This window comes from Capricornis sumatraensis, chromosome 6 (assembly GCF_032405125.1).
Source record: "Capricornis sumatraensis isolate serow.1 chromosome 6, serow.2, whole genome shotgun sequence".
Classification (NCBI taxonomy): domain Eukaryota; kingdom Metazoa; phylum Chordata; class Mammalia; order Artiodactyla; family Bovidae; genus Capricornis; species Capricornis sumatraensis.
The window spans coordinates 104,275,361-104,295,625 of NC_091074.1; the positions used below are offsets into that span (position 1 = coordinate 104,275,361).

The 20,265-nt window shown below is 38.5% G+C and overlaps 1 protein-coding gene across 4 annotated transcripts in view; it reads left to right on the forward strand.

Moving 5' to 3' along the window:
• The first annotated feature begins 7,612 nt into the window (after positions 1–7,612).
• Positions 7,613–20,265, forward strand: part of FSD1L (fibronectin type III and SPRY domain containing 1 like) — a 48,623-nt gene continuing 35,970 nt past the window's right edge. For all 4 annotated transcript variants that reach the window (XM_068974306.1, XM_068974307.1, XM_068974308.1 and 1 more), the window contains exons 1-4: positions 7,613–7,627; positions 8,425–8,520; positions 10,992–11,123; positions 15,741–15,842. In XM_068974306.1, coding sequence (XP_068830407.1) covers positions 7,613–7,627; positions 8,425–8,520; positions 10,992–11,123; positions 15,741–15,842 — 345 coding nt within the window. The remainder of the gene's footprint in view (positions 7,628–8,424; positions 8,521–10,991; positions 11,124–15,740; positions 15,843–20,265) is intronic.

Here is a 20,265-nt window from a genome sequence, read left to right on the forward strand (position 1 = left end):
CTTGCCATTTCTGTTCTTTTTTGTGCCCATCTTTGCATGAAATGTTCCTTGTTCTTTTGGTTTATCTCCAGTTTTCTTGAAGAGGTCTCTAGACTTTCCCATTCAATTTTTTCCCCTCTATTTCTTTGCATTGTTCACTTTCTTATCACTCCTTGCTATTCTCAGGAAGTCTGCATTCGGTTGGATATATCTTTCCCTTTCGCTTCTCTTCTTTCCTCAGCTGTTTGTAAGGCCTCCTCAGACATCCATTTTGCCTTTTTGCATTTTTTCTTTGGGGATTGTTTTGATCACCTCCTCCTGTACAGTGCTGTGAACCTCCGTCCATAGTTCTTCAGGCACTCCATCTACCAGATTTAATCGCTTGAATCTATTTCTCACTTCCACTGTATAATCAAAAGGGAACTGATGAAGGTCATACCTGAATGGCTTAGTTGTTTTCCCTACTTTCTTCAATTTAAGCCTGAATTTTGTAATAAGTAGTTCAAGATCTGAGTCACAGTGAGCTCCAGATCTTGTTTTTGCTGACTGTATAGAGCTTCTCCATCTTTGGCTGCAAAGAATATAATCAGTCTGATTTCGGTATTGACCATCTGGTGATGTCCATTGTAGAGTAGTCTCTTATGTTGTTGGAAGACGGTGTTTGCTGTGACCAATGCATTCTCTTGGCAAAACTCTATTAGCCTTTGCCCTGCTTCATTTTGTACTCCAAGGCCAAACTTGCCTGTTACTCCAGGTATCTCTTGACTTCCTACTTTTGCATTCCAATCCCCTATGAGAAAAGGTTATCTTGTTTTGGCATTAGTTCTAGAAGGTTTTGTGGGTCTTCATAGAACTATTAACTTCAGCCTCTTCAGCATTAGTGGTTGGGGCATAGACTTGGATTACTGTGGTGTTGAATGGTTTGCCTTAAAAGCAAACTGAGATCATTCTGTTGTTTTTGAGATTGCACCCTAGTACTGCATTTCGGACTCTCTTGTTGACTACGAATATAGAAACTTAAAAAAACTATAGTATTATGCTATTTACAGTAATTTATAATTTGCCTCACTTAATATATGAAATATCTTTTACCATGTTAATATTGTTCTACAGCACTTTTAATGATTCAGCAATTTTCTTTAGTATGGATGTATTAATATTACTTGATTTTTAATGAGTGCCCTTTGTCATTCATTTATGTTGATCTTTTTAATATTATAAATAACACTAAGATGAACATCTTTGTTGTCAAGTCTCTACTTGTATCTTTAATTAATTAGTTACCCTTTAACTTAGCATAAATTAATAGAAGTGGAATTTGAGTCATTGTGTATATAATACTTCTATCCTTTGATGTGTATTGCCAAATCACCCTTCAGAAGGATTTTGTCAGTTTATACTGCTCCCAGCAGTACCTGAGAGTACCCCATCTCTATTTCCATCCCACCTCCCTTAATTAGATGTTGGGACTCCTGGTTTCCTTGGCTGAATGTGAGCTTCCTGGATTTCACAGGATGGAACAGCCAGTTCAGAGGTCACTGAAAATGGGAGGCTTCTTTAGCCTCTGACACATTGTATTTCCTCAAATCCTTGTTGGAAGAGAATCTCTTCTTCTGTCCTGATATCTTACAATTGGGCTCAGGGTGAAAAGGCAGCATTCCTCACCAGGCCTTTTATTAGATTTTTTTTCTGCGGATCACCTCAGTTACATCCATGTACAGAAGTGGTAATCCCAGCTGCTTCACTATAACAATAGAGGGCATGGCTTCCTCCCAGTTAGCTATTTCTGACAATCAGATTCCTCCCTGGTGGCTCTGACGGTAAAGAATCCGCCTGCAATGCAGGAGACCTGGGTTTGATCCCGGGGGTGGGAAGATCCTCTGGAGGAGGGCATGGTAACCCACTCTAGTATTCTTGCCTGGAGAATCCCATGTACAGAGAGGAGCCTGGCGGGCTGCAGTCCATTGGGTCACAAAGAGTTGGACATGACTGAGAGACTAAGCATCCACAATGATCAGATTCCTGAATTCCTCGACAATATATAATTCTCCTGTTTTAGCTCTTTGCACTGTGCTCACATTTGAGCACAGTACTCTTGCCGTAGCTGTGGCCAGCTGGTAAGATTCTGGTTGTCTGACTTACCAACCGGATAGAGCATTCTGGATTTCTGCTCATTACCTAAGTCAAAGGAGGGGTCTATGGTGTGGAGTGAAACAAGTGGCATAATCCCTGGTGGCATTAGGATATTTTCATTGATCCCTTTGCTCTGGTTCCGGGAACCCTCTGATTGTTTTGTACAATCATCTGCAGTGTATACAGCTTAGAGTGGTGTAAAAGTGCAGACTCTTGAGGTAGCTTTCTGGATTTGAATTGTGACTGCCATTTGACAGCTGTGTGATCAAAGAAGCCTTTAACCTCTTCAACCAGAAGATGCAGAGACTACTTTCTATTGTGATGATTAAAAAGTAGTCCACGTTAGAAGCTTTCCACAGTGCCTGACATGTTGTTGCTGTTTAGTTGCTGACTTGTGTCTCATTCTTTTGAGACCCCATGGACCTGCCAGACTCCTCCGCCATGGGATTTTCCAGACAAGAATACTGAAGTGGATAGCCATTTCGTTCTCCAGGGGATCTTCCTGACCCAGGGATCAAACCCATATCTCCTACATTGGCAGGCAGATTCCTTACTGCTGAGCCACCAGGGAAGCCCGCCTGGCACATAGTGCTTACTGAACACTAACTGAAATGCTATAGTAATTCTTTGGCCCCCTTAAATTGTAGATTGATTAGTGATATTTGCAGTGGTTCTAGGTTTGTGTATCTCAACTGTCTGGAATATTAATGTAGAATTTGAATCAGAAATTTTCTCCTGGTCCACGTAGATCCTGGTGGGAAACCTATAGATCACAGTGTCCAGTTATCACAGTGTCTAATTATGACCACATGGTATTGATGCTTTTGGATTCAGAATAGCCTGAAAGCCTGGATATACTGGTGTTTTGCCGCTAAAGAATGAGAAGTTTCTGCATCAAAACTTCAAGGGCTTGTTACCCTGGATAGTTTGCAGTTAAGTAGCCCACGTTGGCCGAGCGTTTTGTTGAATGCAGAATTAAGACATTTCAATTTGTCGCATTCACATATATTAAGTTAAAGCCAGTAGAATCATGCCATTTCAAATACTGACAGTCATCATGTTCTCAGACTTAAAAGATGATACGCTTGTAGTAAGAATAGCTGTTACTGTTGCCCTTGTATTTGGCGAGATGGTGTTAGGGGAAGTACACTGACTAAAACTGCCCACGCTGGCCAGGCATCAGAGTAATCATTTGCATGAGTTGTTTTACGACAGGAGGTCCTGGTAAGGAATACAGAACTAATAAGCCACCATCAACCGGAAGAGTTCAGGAAAGGTCAAAAGGAGACACCACATGTTCGACCACCTCCCAGAATCCTTCTGTCTGGCATCCATCTTGGCTGAACAAGGCATGCACCACAGGAAGGACTCTGAGTCAGAATGATTGGCTAAAGACAACCTGGAAGCTAATCCCATCACCATAAAACCCAAGACTTTGAGCCAGAGCAGTTCTCCTGGGTTCCCTTACCCTACTGGTCTCCACTCAGGTGCCCTTTCCCAATAAAATCTCTTGCTTTGTCAGCACATATGTCTCCTCGGACAATTCATTTCTGAGTGTTAGACAAGAGCCCAGTTTTGGGCCCTGAAAGGGGTCCTCTTTCCTGCAACAAAGGTTGCAGCCTGTAACAAAGGTTGCAGCCTCTTGATCATTCTCAATTTTTTGCAATTTTAAAGACGATCTTAAGTCCTTTTAGTGTCCTTAGATGTTCTGACCTTCTTTACTTGAACCTCTGACCTTTGTTTTTAGGTAGTATAGTGTTAATTGTTAAGAGCATGGACTCGGGGAAAAAAAAAGAAAAAAGAGCACAGACTCACAAGGCAAACTACTGTGATTTGAATTCTGGTTCTGCCACATACTAACTCTTGAGGTCCCAGGCAAGTTACCTACCCACTTTATACCTCAGCTTCTGAATTGGAAAATGGGGATAACCAAGTATCCTGCCTCATAAGATTCTTGACAGGATTAAACAAATTTATGTAAAGAGCTTAAGATAGTGCTTGGGCTTTAAGAGTATAAAGTGGTGAAGTTGCTCAGTCAGGTCCAACTCTGTGACCCCATGGACTGTAGCCTATCAGGCTCCTACATCCATGGAATTTTCCAGGCAAGAGTGCTGGAGTGGGTTGCCATTTCCTTCTCCAGGGGATCTTCCTGACCCAGGGATCAAACCCAGGTCTCCCACATTGCAGGCAGACACTTTACCATCTGAGCCACCAGTGAAGCCAGTGTTAGTTATTATTTTGCTTGTAGTCAGTTGGTTGTGCTTTTACTTCACATGATTTATAGGGACTATAAACATAACTTTAAGCTATTCTTTGACGATGGGTGCCTCATGCCTTGTACATCCCAGGTTAGTTTGAGCCATTCCATAGCAGTTGTGCTTGGCTGGGGTGTGAACCCCCCACCCTTTTTTTGTTAGCATGGCAGTTCAGTTCAGTCGCTCAGTTGTGTCCGACTCTTTGTGACCCCATGAATTGCAGCATGCCAGGCCTCCCTGTCCGTCACCAACTCCCGGAGTTTACTCAGACTCACGTCCATCGAGTCAGTGATCCCATCCAGCCATCTCATCCTCTGTCGTCCCCTTCTCCTCCTGCCTCAAATCCCTCCCAGCATCAGAGTCTTTTCCAGTGAGTCAACTGTTTGCATGAGGTGGCCAGAGTACTGGAGTTTCAGCTTTATTTTTCCTTGCAAAGAAATCCCAGGGTTGATCTCCTTCAGAATGGACTGGATGGATCTCCTTGCAGTCCAAGGAACTCCTCTCAAGAGTCTTCTCCAACACCACAGTTCAAAAGCATCAATTCTTCGGTGCTCTGCCTTCTTCACAGTCCAACTCTCATATCCATACATGACCACAGGAAAAACCATAGCCTTGACTAGATAGACCTTAGTCGGCAAAGTAATGTCTCTGCTTTTGAATATACTGTCTAGGTTGATCATAACTTTTCTTCCAAGGAGTAAGCGTCTTTTAATTTCATGGCTGCAATCACCATCTGCAGTGATTTTGGAGCCCCAAAAAATAAAGTCTGACACTGTTTCCACTGTTTCCCCATCTATTTCCCATGAAGTGATGGGACCAGATGCCATGATCTTCGTTTACCTTAGCCTAATTCCATAGTCAAGTAGTTGAGAGGCTTAATTCTGGGAGTAGGTTTTTTTTTTTTTCCTCCCCCAAATCCTGGTGCCTGTGGTGTGTGATCAGAGGATAATGGCTGAGATTACCTGTGCATACTGCCTCTGGAGACATAATGTTCTATATATTTTACTGTGATCCAGCAGAATTTGTTAAAACATATATTCAGACCTGTATCACCTAAAACTTTTAGTCATGACCACTAAGATCAATTATATTTAGTATTATCTAGATAAACTTCAGATTATTTATATTGCCTTTTTCCATCTTTATCACTTTATCTGTCAGTGTTTGGAGGGTAATGGGAAGCTTTAAAACCTAAAATGAAGTCTGAGAGATCCTTGTCAGCATCCTGTTAGATTGAGAGAGTCCCAGCTAAAAGCTATCTTTGCCCTTCTTCACCATCAGGCTTTGGAAATAAATGAAGCAAACATATATGTATAGATATATAGAATGGGCACATTCTATACTTTTGGAACTTGTATTAACAATAAATCATGTATATGTTTTAGAACAGTGGTTATAGATGAAGAAGCTGGTAAATGTGAGGGTTCCCAGGTGGGAAGCAAGGCATATTAGAGACAGTCATGGCAGGCTCCTGAAGCTGAAATACAGCAAGAGAGAAGTTTGCTGTGAATTGAAATAGGTGAGGTAGGCAATGGGGAGATCCTACAGGGTCTTACGAATTATGTAAGGTCATTTTAAGGTCATGTTAACAGCTGATGTTAAAAGATTTTAATTTTATTGAAGGACTTAGGCAAAATGATTGATCAGGAAGAGTGATGCTTAACTTACTATTCTAGTGGCAATATAGGGAACTGATTATGGGGGAGAAAAAATGGATCAGAAGCCAGTTAAGAAATTTTGCAAGAGTATAAATTGAGATATGATACTGACTTGTGGTAATAGTTATTACAGAGTTTTAGGGCTTCCCTGGTGGCTCAGACAGTAAGGAGTCTGCCTGCAATGCAGGAGACCTGGGTTCGAGCCCTGGGTTGGAAAGCTCCCATGGAGAAGGAAATGGCTACCCAGAGTTAGTTTAGAGGTAAAGTCTACTGTAGTTGACTGCATGTAGAGCACAAATGAAAGACTGTAATGATGGTCTTGACATACTCCTTTCCCTATTTGGAACCAGTCTGTTCCATGTCCAGTTCTAACTGTTGCTTCCTGACCTGCATACAGATTTCTTAAGAGGCAGGTCAGGTGGTCTGATATTCCCATCTCTTTGAGAATTTGCCACAGTTTATTGTGATCCACACAGTCAAAGCCTTTGGCATAGTCAGGAAAGCAAAAATAGATGTTTCTCTGGAACTCTCTTGCTTTTTCGATGATCCAGTGGATGTTGGCAATTTGATCTCTGGTTCCTCTGCCCTTTCTAAAACCAGCTTGAACATCTGGAAGTCCACGGTTCACGTATTGTTGAAGCCTGGCTTGGAGAGTTTTTAGCATTACTTTACTAGCGTGTGAGATCAGTGCAGTTGTGTTGGTAGTTTCCAAATAGGGAAAGGAGTACGTCAAGGCTGTATATTGTCACCCTGCTTATTTAACTTATAAGCGGAGTGCATCATGAGAAACGCTGGGCTGGATGAAGCACAAGCTGGAATCAAGATTGCCGGGAGAAATACCAATAACCTCAGCTATGCAGATGACACCACCCTTATGGCAGAAAGTGAAGAAGAACTAACGAGCCTGTTGGTGAAAGTGAAAGAGGAGAGTGAAAAATTGGCTTAAAACTCAACATTCAGAACACTAAGATCATGGCATCTGGTCCCATCACTTCATGGGAAATAGATGGAGGAACAGTGGAAACAGTGACAGACTTTATTTTTGGGGGCTCCAAAATCACTGCAGACGGTGACTGCAGCCATGAAATTAAAAGATGCTTGCTCCTTGGAAGAAAAGTTATGACCAACCTTCAGACAACATATTAATAGACAGAGACATTACTTTGCCAACAAAGGTCCGTCTAGTCAAAGCTATGGTTTTTCTAGTAGTCATGTATGGATGTGAGAGTTGGACTATAAAGAAAGCTGAGTGCCGAAGAATTGATACTTTTGAACTGTGGTGTTGGAGAAGACTCTTGAGAGTCCCTTGGACTGCAAGGAGATCGAACCATTCAGTCCTGAAGGAAATCAGTCCTGAATATTCACTGGAAGGACTGATGCTGAAGCTGAAAATCCACTACTTTGGCCACCTGATGCAAAAGAACTGACTCATTTAAAGAGACCCTGAAGCTGGGAAAGATTGAAGGCAGGAAGAGAAGGGGGCGACAGAGGATGAGATGGCTGGATGGCATCCCCGACTCAGTGGACATGGGTTTGGGTGGACTCTGGGAGTTGGTGATGGACGGGGAGGCCTGGCGTGCTGCATCCATGGGGTCGCAAAGAGTCGGACACGACTGAGCGACTGAACTAACTGACTAACTAATGATGGCCTAGGTTTCTGCGTTTTTTTCCCTTTCCCTTTTATTGACACATATGGAGTATTTCCATCATAGCAGGAAGTTTTTTTGGACAATGCTGAACTAGAGATATGAGAAGATTAAATAATCGATTGTTCTATTATAATAGGAAGCATTATCAAAGTCTGAGGTATTTGCTACTAAAATTATCTGCCTTATTTATTATGGTTCTATATCATCTGTAATTATTGCCATGAATGTTAAATTTAAAAAATGTTCTTAATTGGAGGATAGTTGCAATATTGTATTGATAAATGTAATTTTAAATGCAGATTTGTTATCTACTTTCGTATTTCTAAGATGTAATTTTTATAAGTAAAATGTCAAATTTTAGTGTCTCAACTTTTACTCCTATATCCTGATGTTAAGAAGAAGTTTTCGTATATTTTTGCATCATTTAAGAATTTGATTTTACTCATTTGCCATGGCCTTATGACTTAATGTAACAGTCTTTGTATTAAATAATGCTGATCATCTGTGGTGTGAAAGATATGGTGGTGAAAGGTATGGTTGTACTATAGGGATAAGAGGTTTTAAAACAACTGGTATATATGCCATCTTCTGTAATTATAGCCTTTGAACAATGAGCAGTTTTACATTGCTCGTGTTTGTTACATAATATGCTCTGATATTCAGAGATATTTTTTAAAGACAATTGTTGTAGTGAAGTTTATAATTCTCTTTTAATAAAATATCATAATGTTAACAATTTTTTTATCCTAGGAAGCTCTACAAAGGATCATTTCAACTCTGGCAAATAAAAATGATGAAATTCAGAACTTTATTGATACACTAAACCAAACACTAAAAGGAGTTCAGGTATGAATCTGTTGAGAAAAATTTGTATGACTGTATCACAGTGAATGATTGTTGGGTGGAATCATAAGTATAAATATATACCATTAACTCTAGATTATAAACTAATGAAGATGAGAGCAGGGTTTTTTAATGGCAGATTAAAAAAAGCTTCATTTGCTAGTCCTGGATTCTCCATAGAAAGATCAAATAGTTAGGGAAGAAGAAAACTCTGGAATTGTAATTGGTAGGAATATTATAATGCTCACTTTTGTTCCTTTCCATTTCATGTTTGTATTTTCTAATCCCAAGTAAGAGCAAATCATACCTTTCCAAAAGTACTGGGAAGCTAAACATTTCTTTTATGGTAAATAATAGAAGGAAAATGTAAATAGTAAGAGGTCCACTTGCAGAACTAGATGAAAGTAAAACATAAAAGGTAAGTGCCCAATGAAAAGAGAGGGGAATACTTAAGGAAATGATCCCAGGTTTAGGTGGGTAATCCATACTGTAAATAATCAAATGTTGATTGTGGAAGGGACCTTAAAGATAAGCTGGTGGTGCGTCTCTGTGAATGCACCTTAATTAATTTAAGGGTCATTTCTTTGTAAGATAAACATATTAATAGAAGATTTCCAGGACCCTTGTAGACAGTGAATCCTTTCCTTTGGTTTTTGTTTGGTTCAGCCCAGTTAATTGCCAGGCTCTTGGCTTGTTAAACCTATGGCCTTATGTTTTCTTTTCTTCTGAAATTGCTGTGATTGAAGTTAGTTGATTATAATCTTCACCACTTTACCTATCTTTCTCAAAGTATTTTATTGGAATCCACTAATCCAGTTTCTTTAAATAAGCAAAACTAGTGGTTCTAAAACTCTTGGTCTATGGACAAGAGAATCATCATATTTGAAATCTGGAAAAAGATGCCTTAGTACTGGAGTGAGTTGCCATTTCCTTCTCCAGGGAATCTTCCCAACCCAGGGATCGAACCCAGGTCTCTCACATTGTAGACAGACGCTTTACCGTCTGAGCCACCAGGGAAGTCCAAGATAGAGCTAGCTCATACTATTTTTTCTGATTGACAAATTATTTGGACTTTACTTTAGCATCCAGAAAAAGAAATAGAGGTGGAATTAAACTACACCTTCGTCATTGAAGACGGGAATATAAGCTGTAGTGGGCAGGAGACTCTAAGGCTATGCCAGTTGGTCATTGAGAGGAAAAAGAGTAGGCCAATTCCTTTTTATAGATGGAAGAACTGAGGTCCAGGAATTTAAGTGGCTTGTCCAGGGTCACACTTTTACTGAGTCAGTGTGGAATTTGACTTAGTTCTTCTGCCTTCCAAACTGCACGTTTCTTCCTCTAAATCATGTTCTTACTACTGTATAAAAGGTAGTAAAATGATTAACACCACTTTTGTAAGCCTCTACTGGTTCTATAAACATTATAAGCAAAAATTTGGATTGTAATATTATAGTGAAAATGAAAGTGAAATTGCTTAGTCGTGTCCAACTCTTTGCGACCCCATGGACTGTAGCCTATTATAGTAGATTTTATGTATTAGTTCTGGAAACCAGTGCCAGTTTCACTTCTCTTAGTTGAATGATTCTTCTATGTTGAACAATACTTTAAGATAATTTCTTCTGCCTCATAATTGTTGCAAGTATGGATATTGCTTATCTAGGGGTTTCACAGATATTTTCTTATTTGTTTTTGAAACAGAAGCATCTTGCTTAATGAGGCAGTAAGGAACTCTGGGAGGGCGACAGTTTGAAATGCTATATTGGTTCTGCCACTAATAACTAGGTGTGGGGCTTTGGGCAAGTCTGTATTTTAGTTTGTAAAATTTAGAAGTTTGACTATAAATTCTAGTCAGTAGATGATTTCTGAGATTCCTTCTGGCACCAAAATTCAGTGTTTGATCCCTTTCTTCAAACCCAATAAGGATTACTTAGTCTTTTAATTCTGCTTATCTTGTGTAAATGCAGTGTTTTAGACAACCTGAGAGATTTAAAACTTTGTGCAAAATCAGCCCCAACCCTGTATGCCCAAACTGTTCCTCAGAGTTACAAAATCAAAGTCTCTGGAATATTTTATTAAAATCTGCTTCACTGATGATTCTCATGCACACCGAAGGTTGTAAACCACTGGCTTAGGGCCTGCCTTAGAGCCCAAAGGTCAGGACAAAGTTGACAGTCTTAAAACAACCTTTCACCTTGTCCTGTGGAAACAGTCTTATGAAAGTGAGGAGAGGTATGGGCTAGTTCATAAAAGGCTGCATTGCTGAAGTAGAACTGTCAGTGCAGCCAGCTTCTTGGATTGATCTGTTTTTAAAAACCTTATGTCAAATATTAGAATTTTAATTATTTTATGATGTTAGGCGGTGGTAGTTCATAGTATGAATTTATTCTCTCCTTTAATAAGCACTGTATCTTTTAGTTTTTTAGTGTTTAATAGCTCTTAAGTAAAATAATTTGTTTTATTCATTTATTAAACAGGAAAATTCTTCTAACATACTTTCAGAATTAGATGAAGAATTTGACAGTTTATACTCCATATTGGATGAGGTAAAGGAAAGTATGATTAACAGTATCAAGCAGGAGCAAGCACGTAAATCACAAGAGTTACAGGTGAGATCATACAATGATTTAAATATGAATAATTTTAGTCTGTATAATGCTTGGTTTATTAAAAGCAAAAATTAGTGGGTTTTTGTGTATAAATGTACTTTTATCTAATAGAAGAGTGATTCTTAATTTCATATTGGTCATAGATACCATTTTATTAAAATTGTGGTTAAAAAACTTAAGATTTACTCTCTTAACCATTTTTAAATATAAGTAGTATTAAATATATTCACTTTGTTGTGTATTGTGTCTCTAGGACTTTTTCATCTTGCAGAATTGAAACTCTGTACTCATTGAACAACTCTCCACGTGCCCCTTCACCCACTGCCTGGCAACCACCATTGTATTGTCTGTTTTCATGATTTTGACTACGTTAGATGTCTCATATAAATGGAATCGTACAGTATTTGTCCCTTTGGTGTCTGGCTTATTTCACTCAGCATAATGTCCTCAACATTGATCCATTTTGTAGCATGTGCCAGGATTTCCTTCTTTTTTGACTGAATAATATTCCCTTGTGTATATTTACCACATTTTCTTTATCTGTGTATCTGTCTGTGGACATTTGGGCTGCCTCCATCTCTTGGCTGTTGTGAGTAATGTTGCAGTATACATGGGTATACATTGAAATTTTGATAGTGTTTGCATTGAATTTGTAGATTGCTTTGGATAATAGAATTGATCATATTAAGTCTTCCAATCCATAATCATAAGCTGTGTTCTCCATTTATTTGTTATTTAATTTCTTTTAGCAACGTTTTGTAGGATTCAGTGAATAGGTCTTTTACCCCTTGATTAAGTTTACTCCAAATAATTTCATTCTTTTTGATACTACTATAAATGGTATTTTTAAAAAATTTCCTTCTTGCATTGTTCATCTGTAGAAGTGCAACTAATTTTTGTGTATTGATTTTGGTTATGATATCTTTGAGAATCTGAAAGCTGTGGAGGAATACAGATGTTCTCTTTCTTTTACAAACAGGCGCAATTTCCAAGGGTTAATTAAATTCCCTTTCAAGTCTGCCCAGTCTTCTTGGTTGAGATTTCTTATTTATATTTAGGAGGTAGGGGTTATATTACAGGTAATAACATGGGTTTGAACTGTGAGGATCCACTTATACACTGAAATTTTTCAGTAGGAAATACTGCAGTATCACACAGTCTGTGGTTGGTTGACTCTGCGGATGCAGAAGAACTCCAGATGTAAAGGGTTGACTCTTCCCCACCAGGGAAGCCCATTTGTGGATTAACCTCCTTGTTATTCAAGAGCCAGCTGTACTTAAATCATTTAAGGGTAATTAGTTTAGTCATAAAGTACTCATAAATTTCAATCAGTAAGAAATTCATTCATTTAAAAACCAAGATTGGAGAAAAAAGGAAAACTCAGCATCTCCTGAAGTTTCACCCGTGATTCATCTTGTGCAGATTTCTGTTCTGCCTTGAACCCAGATCCTTCTTTACAGCACTGGTTTGGAATACCTTTTAAGCTTTCAATTGCTTAATCTCTGGCCTGCCTTCCTCCCTCCCATGCTTTTTACTGCTATTTTAGTCACATGTAGTTTATCTTTAGTGTGTACTGTAAGGGAAAATGAAGTAGATTTGAATATGGAATAGATGTCATTCAGTTGAGTTCAGACGCTCAGTCATGTCCGACTCTTTGCAACCCCATGAATCACGGCACACCAGGCCTCCCTGTCCATCACCAATTCCCGGAGGTCACTCAAACTCACGTCCATCGAGTCAGTGATGCCATCCAACCATCTCATCCTCTGTTGTCCCCTTCTGCTCCTGCCCCCAATCCCTCCCAGCATCAGATTCTTTTCCAATGAGTCAACTCTTCACATGAGGTGGCCAAAGTACTGGAGTTTCAGCTTTAGCATCATTCCTTCCAAAGAACACCCAGAACCGATCTCCTTTAAAATGGACTGGTTGGATCTTCTTACACTAAAAGGGACTCTCAAGAGTCTTCTCCAACACCATAGTTCAAAAGCATCAATTCTTCGGCGCTCAGCTTTCTTCACAGTCCAACTCACATCCATACATGACTGCTGGAAAAACCATAGCCTTGACTAGATGGACTTTGAATATGCTATCTAGGTTGGTCATAACTTTCCTTCCAAGGAATAAGCGTCTTTTAATTTCATGGCTGCAGTCACCATCTGCAGTGATTTTGAAGCCCCCAAAAATAAAGTCTGACACTGTTTCCCCATCTATTTCTCGTGAAATGATGGGACCAGATGCCATGATCTTCGTTTTCTGAATGTTGAGCGTTAAACCAACTTTTTCACTCTCGTCTCACTATTATCAGAAGGCTTTTTAGTTCCTCTTCACTTTCTGCCATAAGGGTGGTGTCATCTGCATATCTGAGGTTATTGATATTTCTCCCAGCAATCTTGATTCCAGTTTGTGCTTCTTCCAGCCCAGCGTTTCTCATGATGTACTCTGCATATAAGTTAAATAAACAGCGTGACAATATACAGCCTTGACATACTCCTTTTCCTATTTGGAACCAGTCTGTTGTTCCATGTCCAGTTCTAACTGTTGCTTCCTGACCTGCATACAGATTTCTCAAGAGGCAGGTCAGGTGGTCTGGTATTCCCATCTCTTTCAGAATTTTCCACAGTTTCTTGTGATCCACACAGTCAAAGGCTTTGGCATAGTCAACAAAGCAGAAATAGATGTTTTTCTGGAACTCTTTTGCTTTTTCCATGATCAGCGGATGTTGGCAATTTGATCTCTGGTTCCTCTGCCTTTTCTAAAACCAGCTTGAACATCTGGAAGTTCATGGTTCACATATTGCTGAAGCCTGGCTTGGAGAATTTTGAGCATTACCCTACAAGTGTGTGAAATGAGTGCAATTGTGCAGTAGTTTGAGCATTCTTTGGCATTGCCTTTCTCTGGGATTGGAATGAAAGCTGACCTTTTCCAGTCCTGTGGCCACTGCTGAGTTTTCCAAATTTGCTGGCATATTGAGTGCAGCACTTTCACAGCATCATCTTTCAGGATTTGAAATAACTCAACTGGAATTCCATCACCTCTACTAGCTTTGTTCGTAGTGATGCTTTCTAAGGCCCACTTGACTTCACATTCCAGGATGTCTGGCTCTAGGTGAGTGATCACACCATTGTGATTATCTGGGTTGTGAAGATCTTTTTTGTACAGTTCTTCTGTGTATTCTTGCCACCTTTTCTTAGTATCTTCTGCTTCTTTTAGGTCCATACCATTTCTGTCCTTTATCGAGCCCATCTTTGCATGAAATGTTCCCTTGGTGTCTCTAATTTTCTTGAAGAATTCTCTAGTCTTTGCCATTCTGTTCTTTTCCTCTATTTCTTTGTACTGATCACTGAAGAAGGCTTTCTTATTTCTTCTTGCTATTCTTTGGAACTCTGCATTCAGATGCTTATATCTTTCCTTTTCTCCTTTGCTTTTTGCTTCTTTTCTTTCAACAGCTATTTGTAAGGCTTCCCCAGACAGCCATTTTGCTTTTTTACATTTCTTTTCCATGGGGATGGTCTTGATCTCTGTCTCCTGTACAGTGTCACGAACTTCATTACATAGTTCATCAGGCACTCTATCTATCAGATCTAGTCCCTTAAATCTATTTCTCACTTCCACTGTATAATTATAAGGGATTTGATTTAGGTCATACCTGAATGGTTTAGTGTTTTTCCCTAATTTCTTCAAGTTAAGTCTGAATTTGGCAATAAGGAGTTCATATCTGAGCCACAATCAGCTCCTGGTCTTGTTTTTGCTGACTGTATAGAGCTTCTCCATCTTTGGCTGCAAAGAATATAGATTTTAATAATACGTATAAATAAATATTTTGAAGAAGAATCTTCGATACATTTAAAAGCTTAGAGATGTGTTTGTTTCTTCGTTTAAAGTTATCGCTAGCAATATTTTCACATAGCTTAGTTTTAAACTACAAATGATAAAGTGAGGGAGAGAGGCCAAGAGAGAAGAGAACTGAATAAGAAAGATTGTGTTAGGTGAAATTAGCACATCACTATAATAGAGCACGTCACTGTAACAGTTACTTACTACTTTTTGTTTATGTTTGACTTTTTTTTGAAATCTAGACACTTGAATTTGTGACTCCTGTGTTATCCAGTTTTGAAAGCTGTAAATTAGCCTTTTTAGGAATATGTGTTACCTGAGTAATGCGATAAATGGAGTACTGAGATTGTGTTCAAGTGAATGTACCTGTAACTTGATTCATACATTTTAGCTTAGTTAAATATCATCTAGAAATTTAGTCTCCATTATAGAGGATGTTGTCTACAGATGGATTATTTTTATATTTTAATTTAAATCATTGATAGTCTTCTGGCTACCCTGATTGGAAGAATCTTTAAATAAATTTGACCCCACCTATTTATAATTGCTTTGTTTTCTTTTGTATTTTTAAATGATGAGTATACCTTTATCTGTATGCAATTAAGCTGTTCTGGATGGTTTAAAATAATTAAAATTTATTATATATGTGACTAGTGATTAACTTCAGTACCTCTCTGAAATATGTTTGTTTGATTATTGCTGTTAAGAGTGTAACATTCATTTAAGATTCTGATCATAGGAAATTCTGTTTTAATGATTTATCGTTATTATTTTTATTTTTAGAGTCAACTTAGTCAATGTAATAATGCCTTGGAGAACTCAGAAGAACTACTAGAATTTGCAACAAGATCATTAGATATAAAGGAACCTGAAGAATTTTCAAAGGTACCAAAAAAACTGACCAAAAAAAATGAGACTAATCCACTTAAAAAGGATAGTTCTGTTTAAAAGAAAATGTTATTTCCCCATTTAATTTTGAATTCATTCAGTCATTTCTAATACTAGAAAAGGTTTGGAATTTGTTAAGTAAAATGCTAGCTGTTCATGTATTCCAAAGCATATGCTTAGAAGTATGTGTCATTGGGGCCATGAACAAATATTTATTTAAATTTTGTTAATGCTCAATTCAGATGAATAAAGTTATTCTTTTTTTCAGTTACATTCCCCCTTTATTTTAAAGGTATGCTTTAGCTGAATCATACCTTTGTTATAAACATTTTTTGGCTAATGAAAGAAGATTGGTATTGCTAATAACTAGGTTGATGTTCCTTTCACTAAGCTGATTGGGAAAACATCACTTAATGCATATGAGAGCACTGTGAAATTTGTTATTAAGTTCGTTATTAAATGTCCTACTGTTTAAGAATGCTTTATTGAAATAGGAAAATATATATCCTTATAGGGTATATTTGATACGGAGATATAAATAGTAGAGCAAGAAGACCGCTAATGTTGTAACCTGGTGTTTGATAAGAGATTCTTAATTCTAGATTCTAAGTCTTAAGTATAGTCATTTTTAAATGATTATCAATTTATCAAATCACATTTGCTCTTTTATGTAGAATAAGTATGTAGACTACATAGAAAATGATGTGAAAGTATAAAATTAAGTGATATAATTAGTAAAATATGTACTGTGAAGTAGTCTTATCAAGATAAGACATTTAAGTTTAATATTTTCTTGGTCTTTGTGGACTATATAGTGAACTGTTTTATTGTTAGAAAGGTGGCTTTATAATCCACTTGTGCCCACCAGTGATTTAATTTTATGATTTTTCTATGAACTTTAAGGGTAGAAAAGACTTCCTTGAGAAGATAACATTTGCTGACTTATATTTCTACATCTTGAAAATTAAATTTAAAAATTAATTCCTTTTGACAGAATGAATCAGAGTTCTTTTGCCATAAACCAGTTAACTAATTCATTCTTAAATTTGGATGTCGGTTATAAGAAAGTTCATCATAGTACTTTGTAAGACTTATGTACAGGATTTATGAGGGAATTGTATCATACTTTAAATTATTTTAAAAGTATATCTACATCACCTATTCAGAGGGCATTTACATGATAATTTCAAATATCTGGAACATAGCCAAAAACATGCAGAAAGCAAAAGATATTTGAGTCAGCAGAAGCAGTGTCATACAGTTCATGAGCAAGACTTAATATCTTCTAATTGTGATAGTTTCTTGGAATCTGTTATTAATATGTACATGGTACCACTGAGTTTTTAGGGTTTTTTTCCCCTTTTTGTTTCCTTGTTGTCAACAGAATCCCCTTCTAGTGGACTAGGGCAGCTGTTAATGATAGGCATAATCATAGCGGCAAGAATTCACAGCTTAGCGCCTGAGAGAAAGGAAAAAGACAGGAGAACTAGAAAGTATGGACATGGTACTCAAAAATAGCTGGAATCCAGTTGAATTTAAGTAGCACCTAATGTTTAGAAACACTGATAACAGTTTGTTTCTCTCAAGTTTCTCTTTCCATTGACATTTTCAGAGTCCTTTCCTCTTCCTCTCAACAGATGCTGTTCTCTCTTGCCCTCTCCTTTGTTCTTCCCAGCTTTGTTAAAACTTGTTTCCAGTTTACTGTAAATTGGAAAGGTTCTGATAAAATACATCACCTTATGGTCTAAATATATTTTCTTCATGTGCTACTTTTCTTACTATTTTGGTCTTGTCTTCCAGCATTTTGCAGTACTGCCTAATAGCTTGAACCGTTTTGAAGATGTGGTGAAATGAATTATTTGTCAGTGTTTCCTTGACAGAAATCGGAGTTTTTTGTTCAAGAAAAATGCTTAACTGAGAGTTGCTTGCAATTATTTTCTTAGTATATCCAAATAGTATCCAGATAATAGTTTGTTCCAAGTTAAAAACCAAATTCACTTTCCTGCCAACTGCATGGACTCACGCTTGCCTCAGATTCCTAATTGCTGACAGGATAGGGAAAGATGACTTGGAAGATTAATTAATGGACTAGCAGTATGTTGTTAGATATTTGGAAACAATTCTTTTAAGGTATATTGTTTGTAAATATCTCATATTAAAGTGATTGCTGTGCTGAGTCGCTCAGGCATGTCCAACTCTTTCTGACCTCATGGACTGTAGCCCACCAGACTCCTCTGTCCATGGGGATTCTCCGGGCAAGAATACTGGAGTACGTTGCCATGCCCTCCTCCAGGGGATCTTCCCAACCCAGAGATCAAACCCAGGTCTCCTTCATTGCAGGCAGATTCTTTACTATCAGAGCCACCAGGGAAGCCCAAGAAACTGAAGTGGATAGCCTATCCCTTCTCCAGGGAATCTTCCCAACCCAGGAATTGAACCAGGATCTCCTGCATTGCAAGTGGATTCTTTATCAGCTGAGCTACCAAATAAGATTAATACGAATAACTTCTGGAGACAAAAATTATTATAGGCTGAAATCCAGATCATGATTCTTTTTAGATTTCATTATCTTCAAAAAGAGTACTTTAAATACTAATATTTAAATGATCATTTTGCAATACACCAGTAGGAGAAGGCGATGTCACCCCACTCCAGTACTCTTGCCTGGAAAATCCCATGGATGGAGGACCCTGGTAGGCTGCAGTCCATGGGGTTGCTAACAGTTGGACACAACTGAGCGACTTCACTTTCACTTTTCACTTTCATGCATTGGAGAAGGAAATGGTAACGCACTCCAGTGTTCTTGCCTGGAGAATCCCAGGGACAGGGGAGCCTGGTGGGCTGCTGTCTATGGGGTCACGCAGAGTCAGACACGACTGAAGCGACTTAGCAGCAGCAGCAGTATGAGAATTGAATAGAAAACTGCTATTTGCCAGCATTTGCCAGCATTAGATAGTCTGAAAGAGAACAAGTAAAACTAGCACAAATGAAAAAGGATTTTAGAGTAAATTTTCACTAATTTTTTAAGTTGTTGAAAGTTTGGCTGATAGTAAATATATGCAGAAAGCTCATCAGCAGTTGAGTTCTGGATGAACAAGTAGCCAAAGCCTCATCAGACTTAGTTTTTCTGCTAAGTTTTTCTGCTTAGTTTTCATGCCTACAGAACACTGCATGGATCCCTTAGCAAAACTAGTATTCTTACCAACTCCTGCTCTCCCCTGAATTTAGAACTCGAATCCTACCTAAGAAAAGAGCTGAGTTTGTGGGACAATTTCCAAGTCAGTATAACTCACCAACCACTTCATCACAATCTTGCCACACATAACTCAGTTGTCAGACGAGGGGGAAGGGAATGGTTACCTGCCCACAAACGCCTACAGTGGAGAAAAAAAGTACAGAATAAGGTGAAAGAGAAATAGTCTTCTGGATTTGATCACAGGTGAAAGGGAGAAAGGATTTTGTGTATTTCCCAGTTTTGACTTACAGTAACTCACCTTTTGAATATTGTTCAGCAAGCGTCAGTCTCTGACCACTGGGAGGAACAAATAATGAGAATGGTGGAAGCTCACTCAATATTTTCAATGGAGCACAAGTAGTATTGGCAGAAGCTCCTTCTGTGAGCTGCAGTCAGGAATTCCAGGAAAGAGGACCATCAACGAAAGCATGAAGGGCACACGGGTTCAATCCCTGGTTAGTGAGTTAAGACCCTGCAAGCTGCTCAGTGTGCCCCCCTGCCCCCAGAAAAGGCATGAAAGTTTCAGTTATGAAGGCAGTTTAAGAACAATTCTAAATGTTTTAAAAATAGGGACTTCCTGGCATTCCAGGGATGCCATGTTAAGATGCCATGTTCTTAGTGCAGGGGGCACAGTTTTAACCCCTGGTTGGGGAACTAAGATTTTTGCATGCCACATGGCATGGCCAAACAAACCAAAAAACACCCTAAAACCTAAAATCCACAAAAATATTTGTTAAGAACTGTACTTGTTAAGAACTATGCTTTTTCACCTTTACTTTTTATGTGTGTTTATAGAAATGTAATCTCCTGTTATAAAAATGTATCTAATCATAGAGTATAGATGCATGCAGTATGAGATGCAAAATTCATTTCAAGTTATTTACTAGGGTTTTGTGAAGGCTTTTAAATAATTATGTGTTTTTTTTTTAAATAGTGCTCTTTATAAATAGATAAATACATGTACGCTGCTGCTGCTGCTAAGTCACTTCAGTCGTGTCTGACTCTGTGCAACCCCATAGACAGCAGCCCACCAGGCTCCCCTGTCCCTGGGATTCTCCAGGCAAGAACACTGGAGTGGGTTGCCATTTCCTTCTCCAAAATATATATAGACGGTAAAGCGTCTGTCTACAATGTGGGAAACCTGGGTTCGAGCCCTGGGTTGGGAAGATCCCCTGGAGAAGGAAA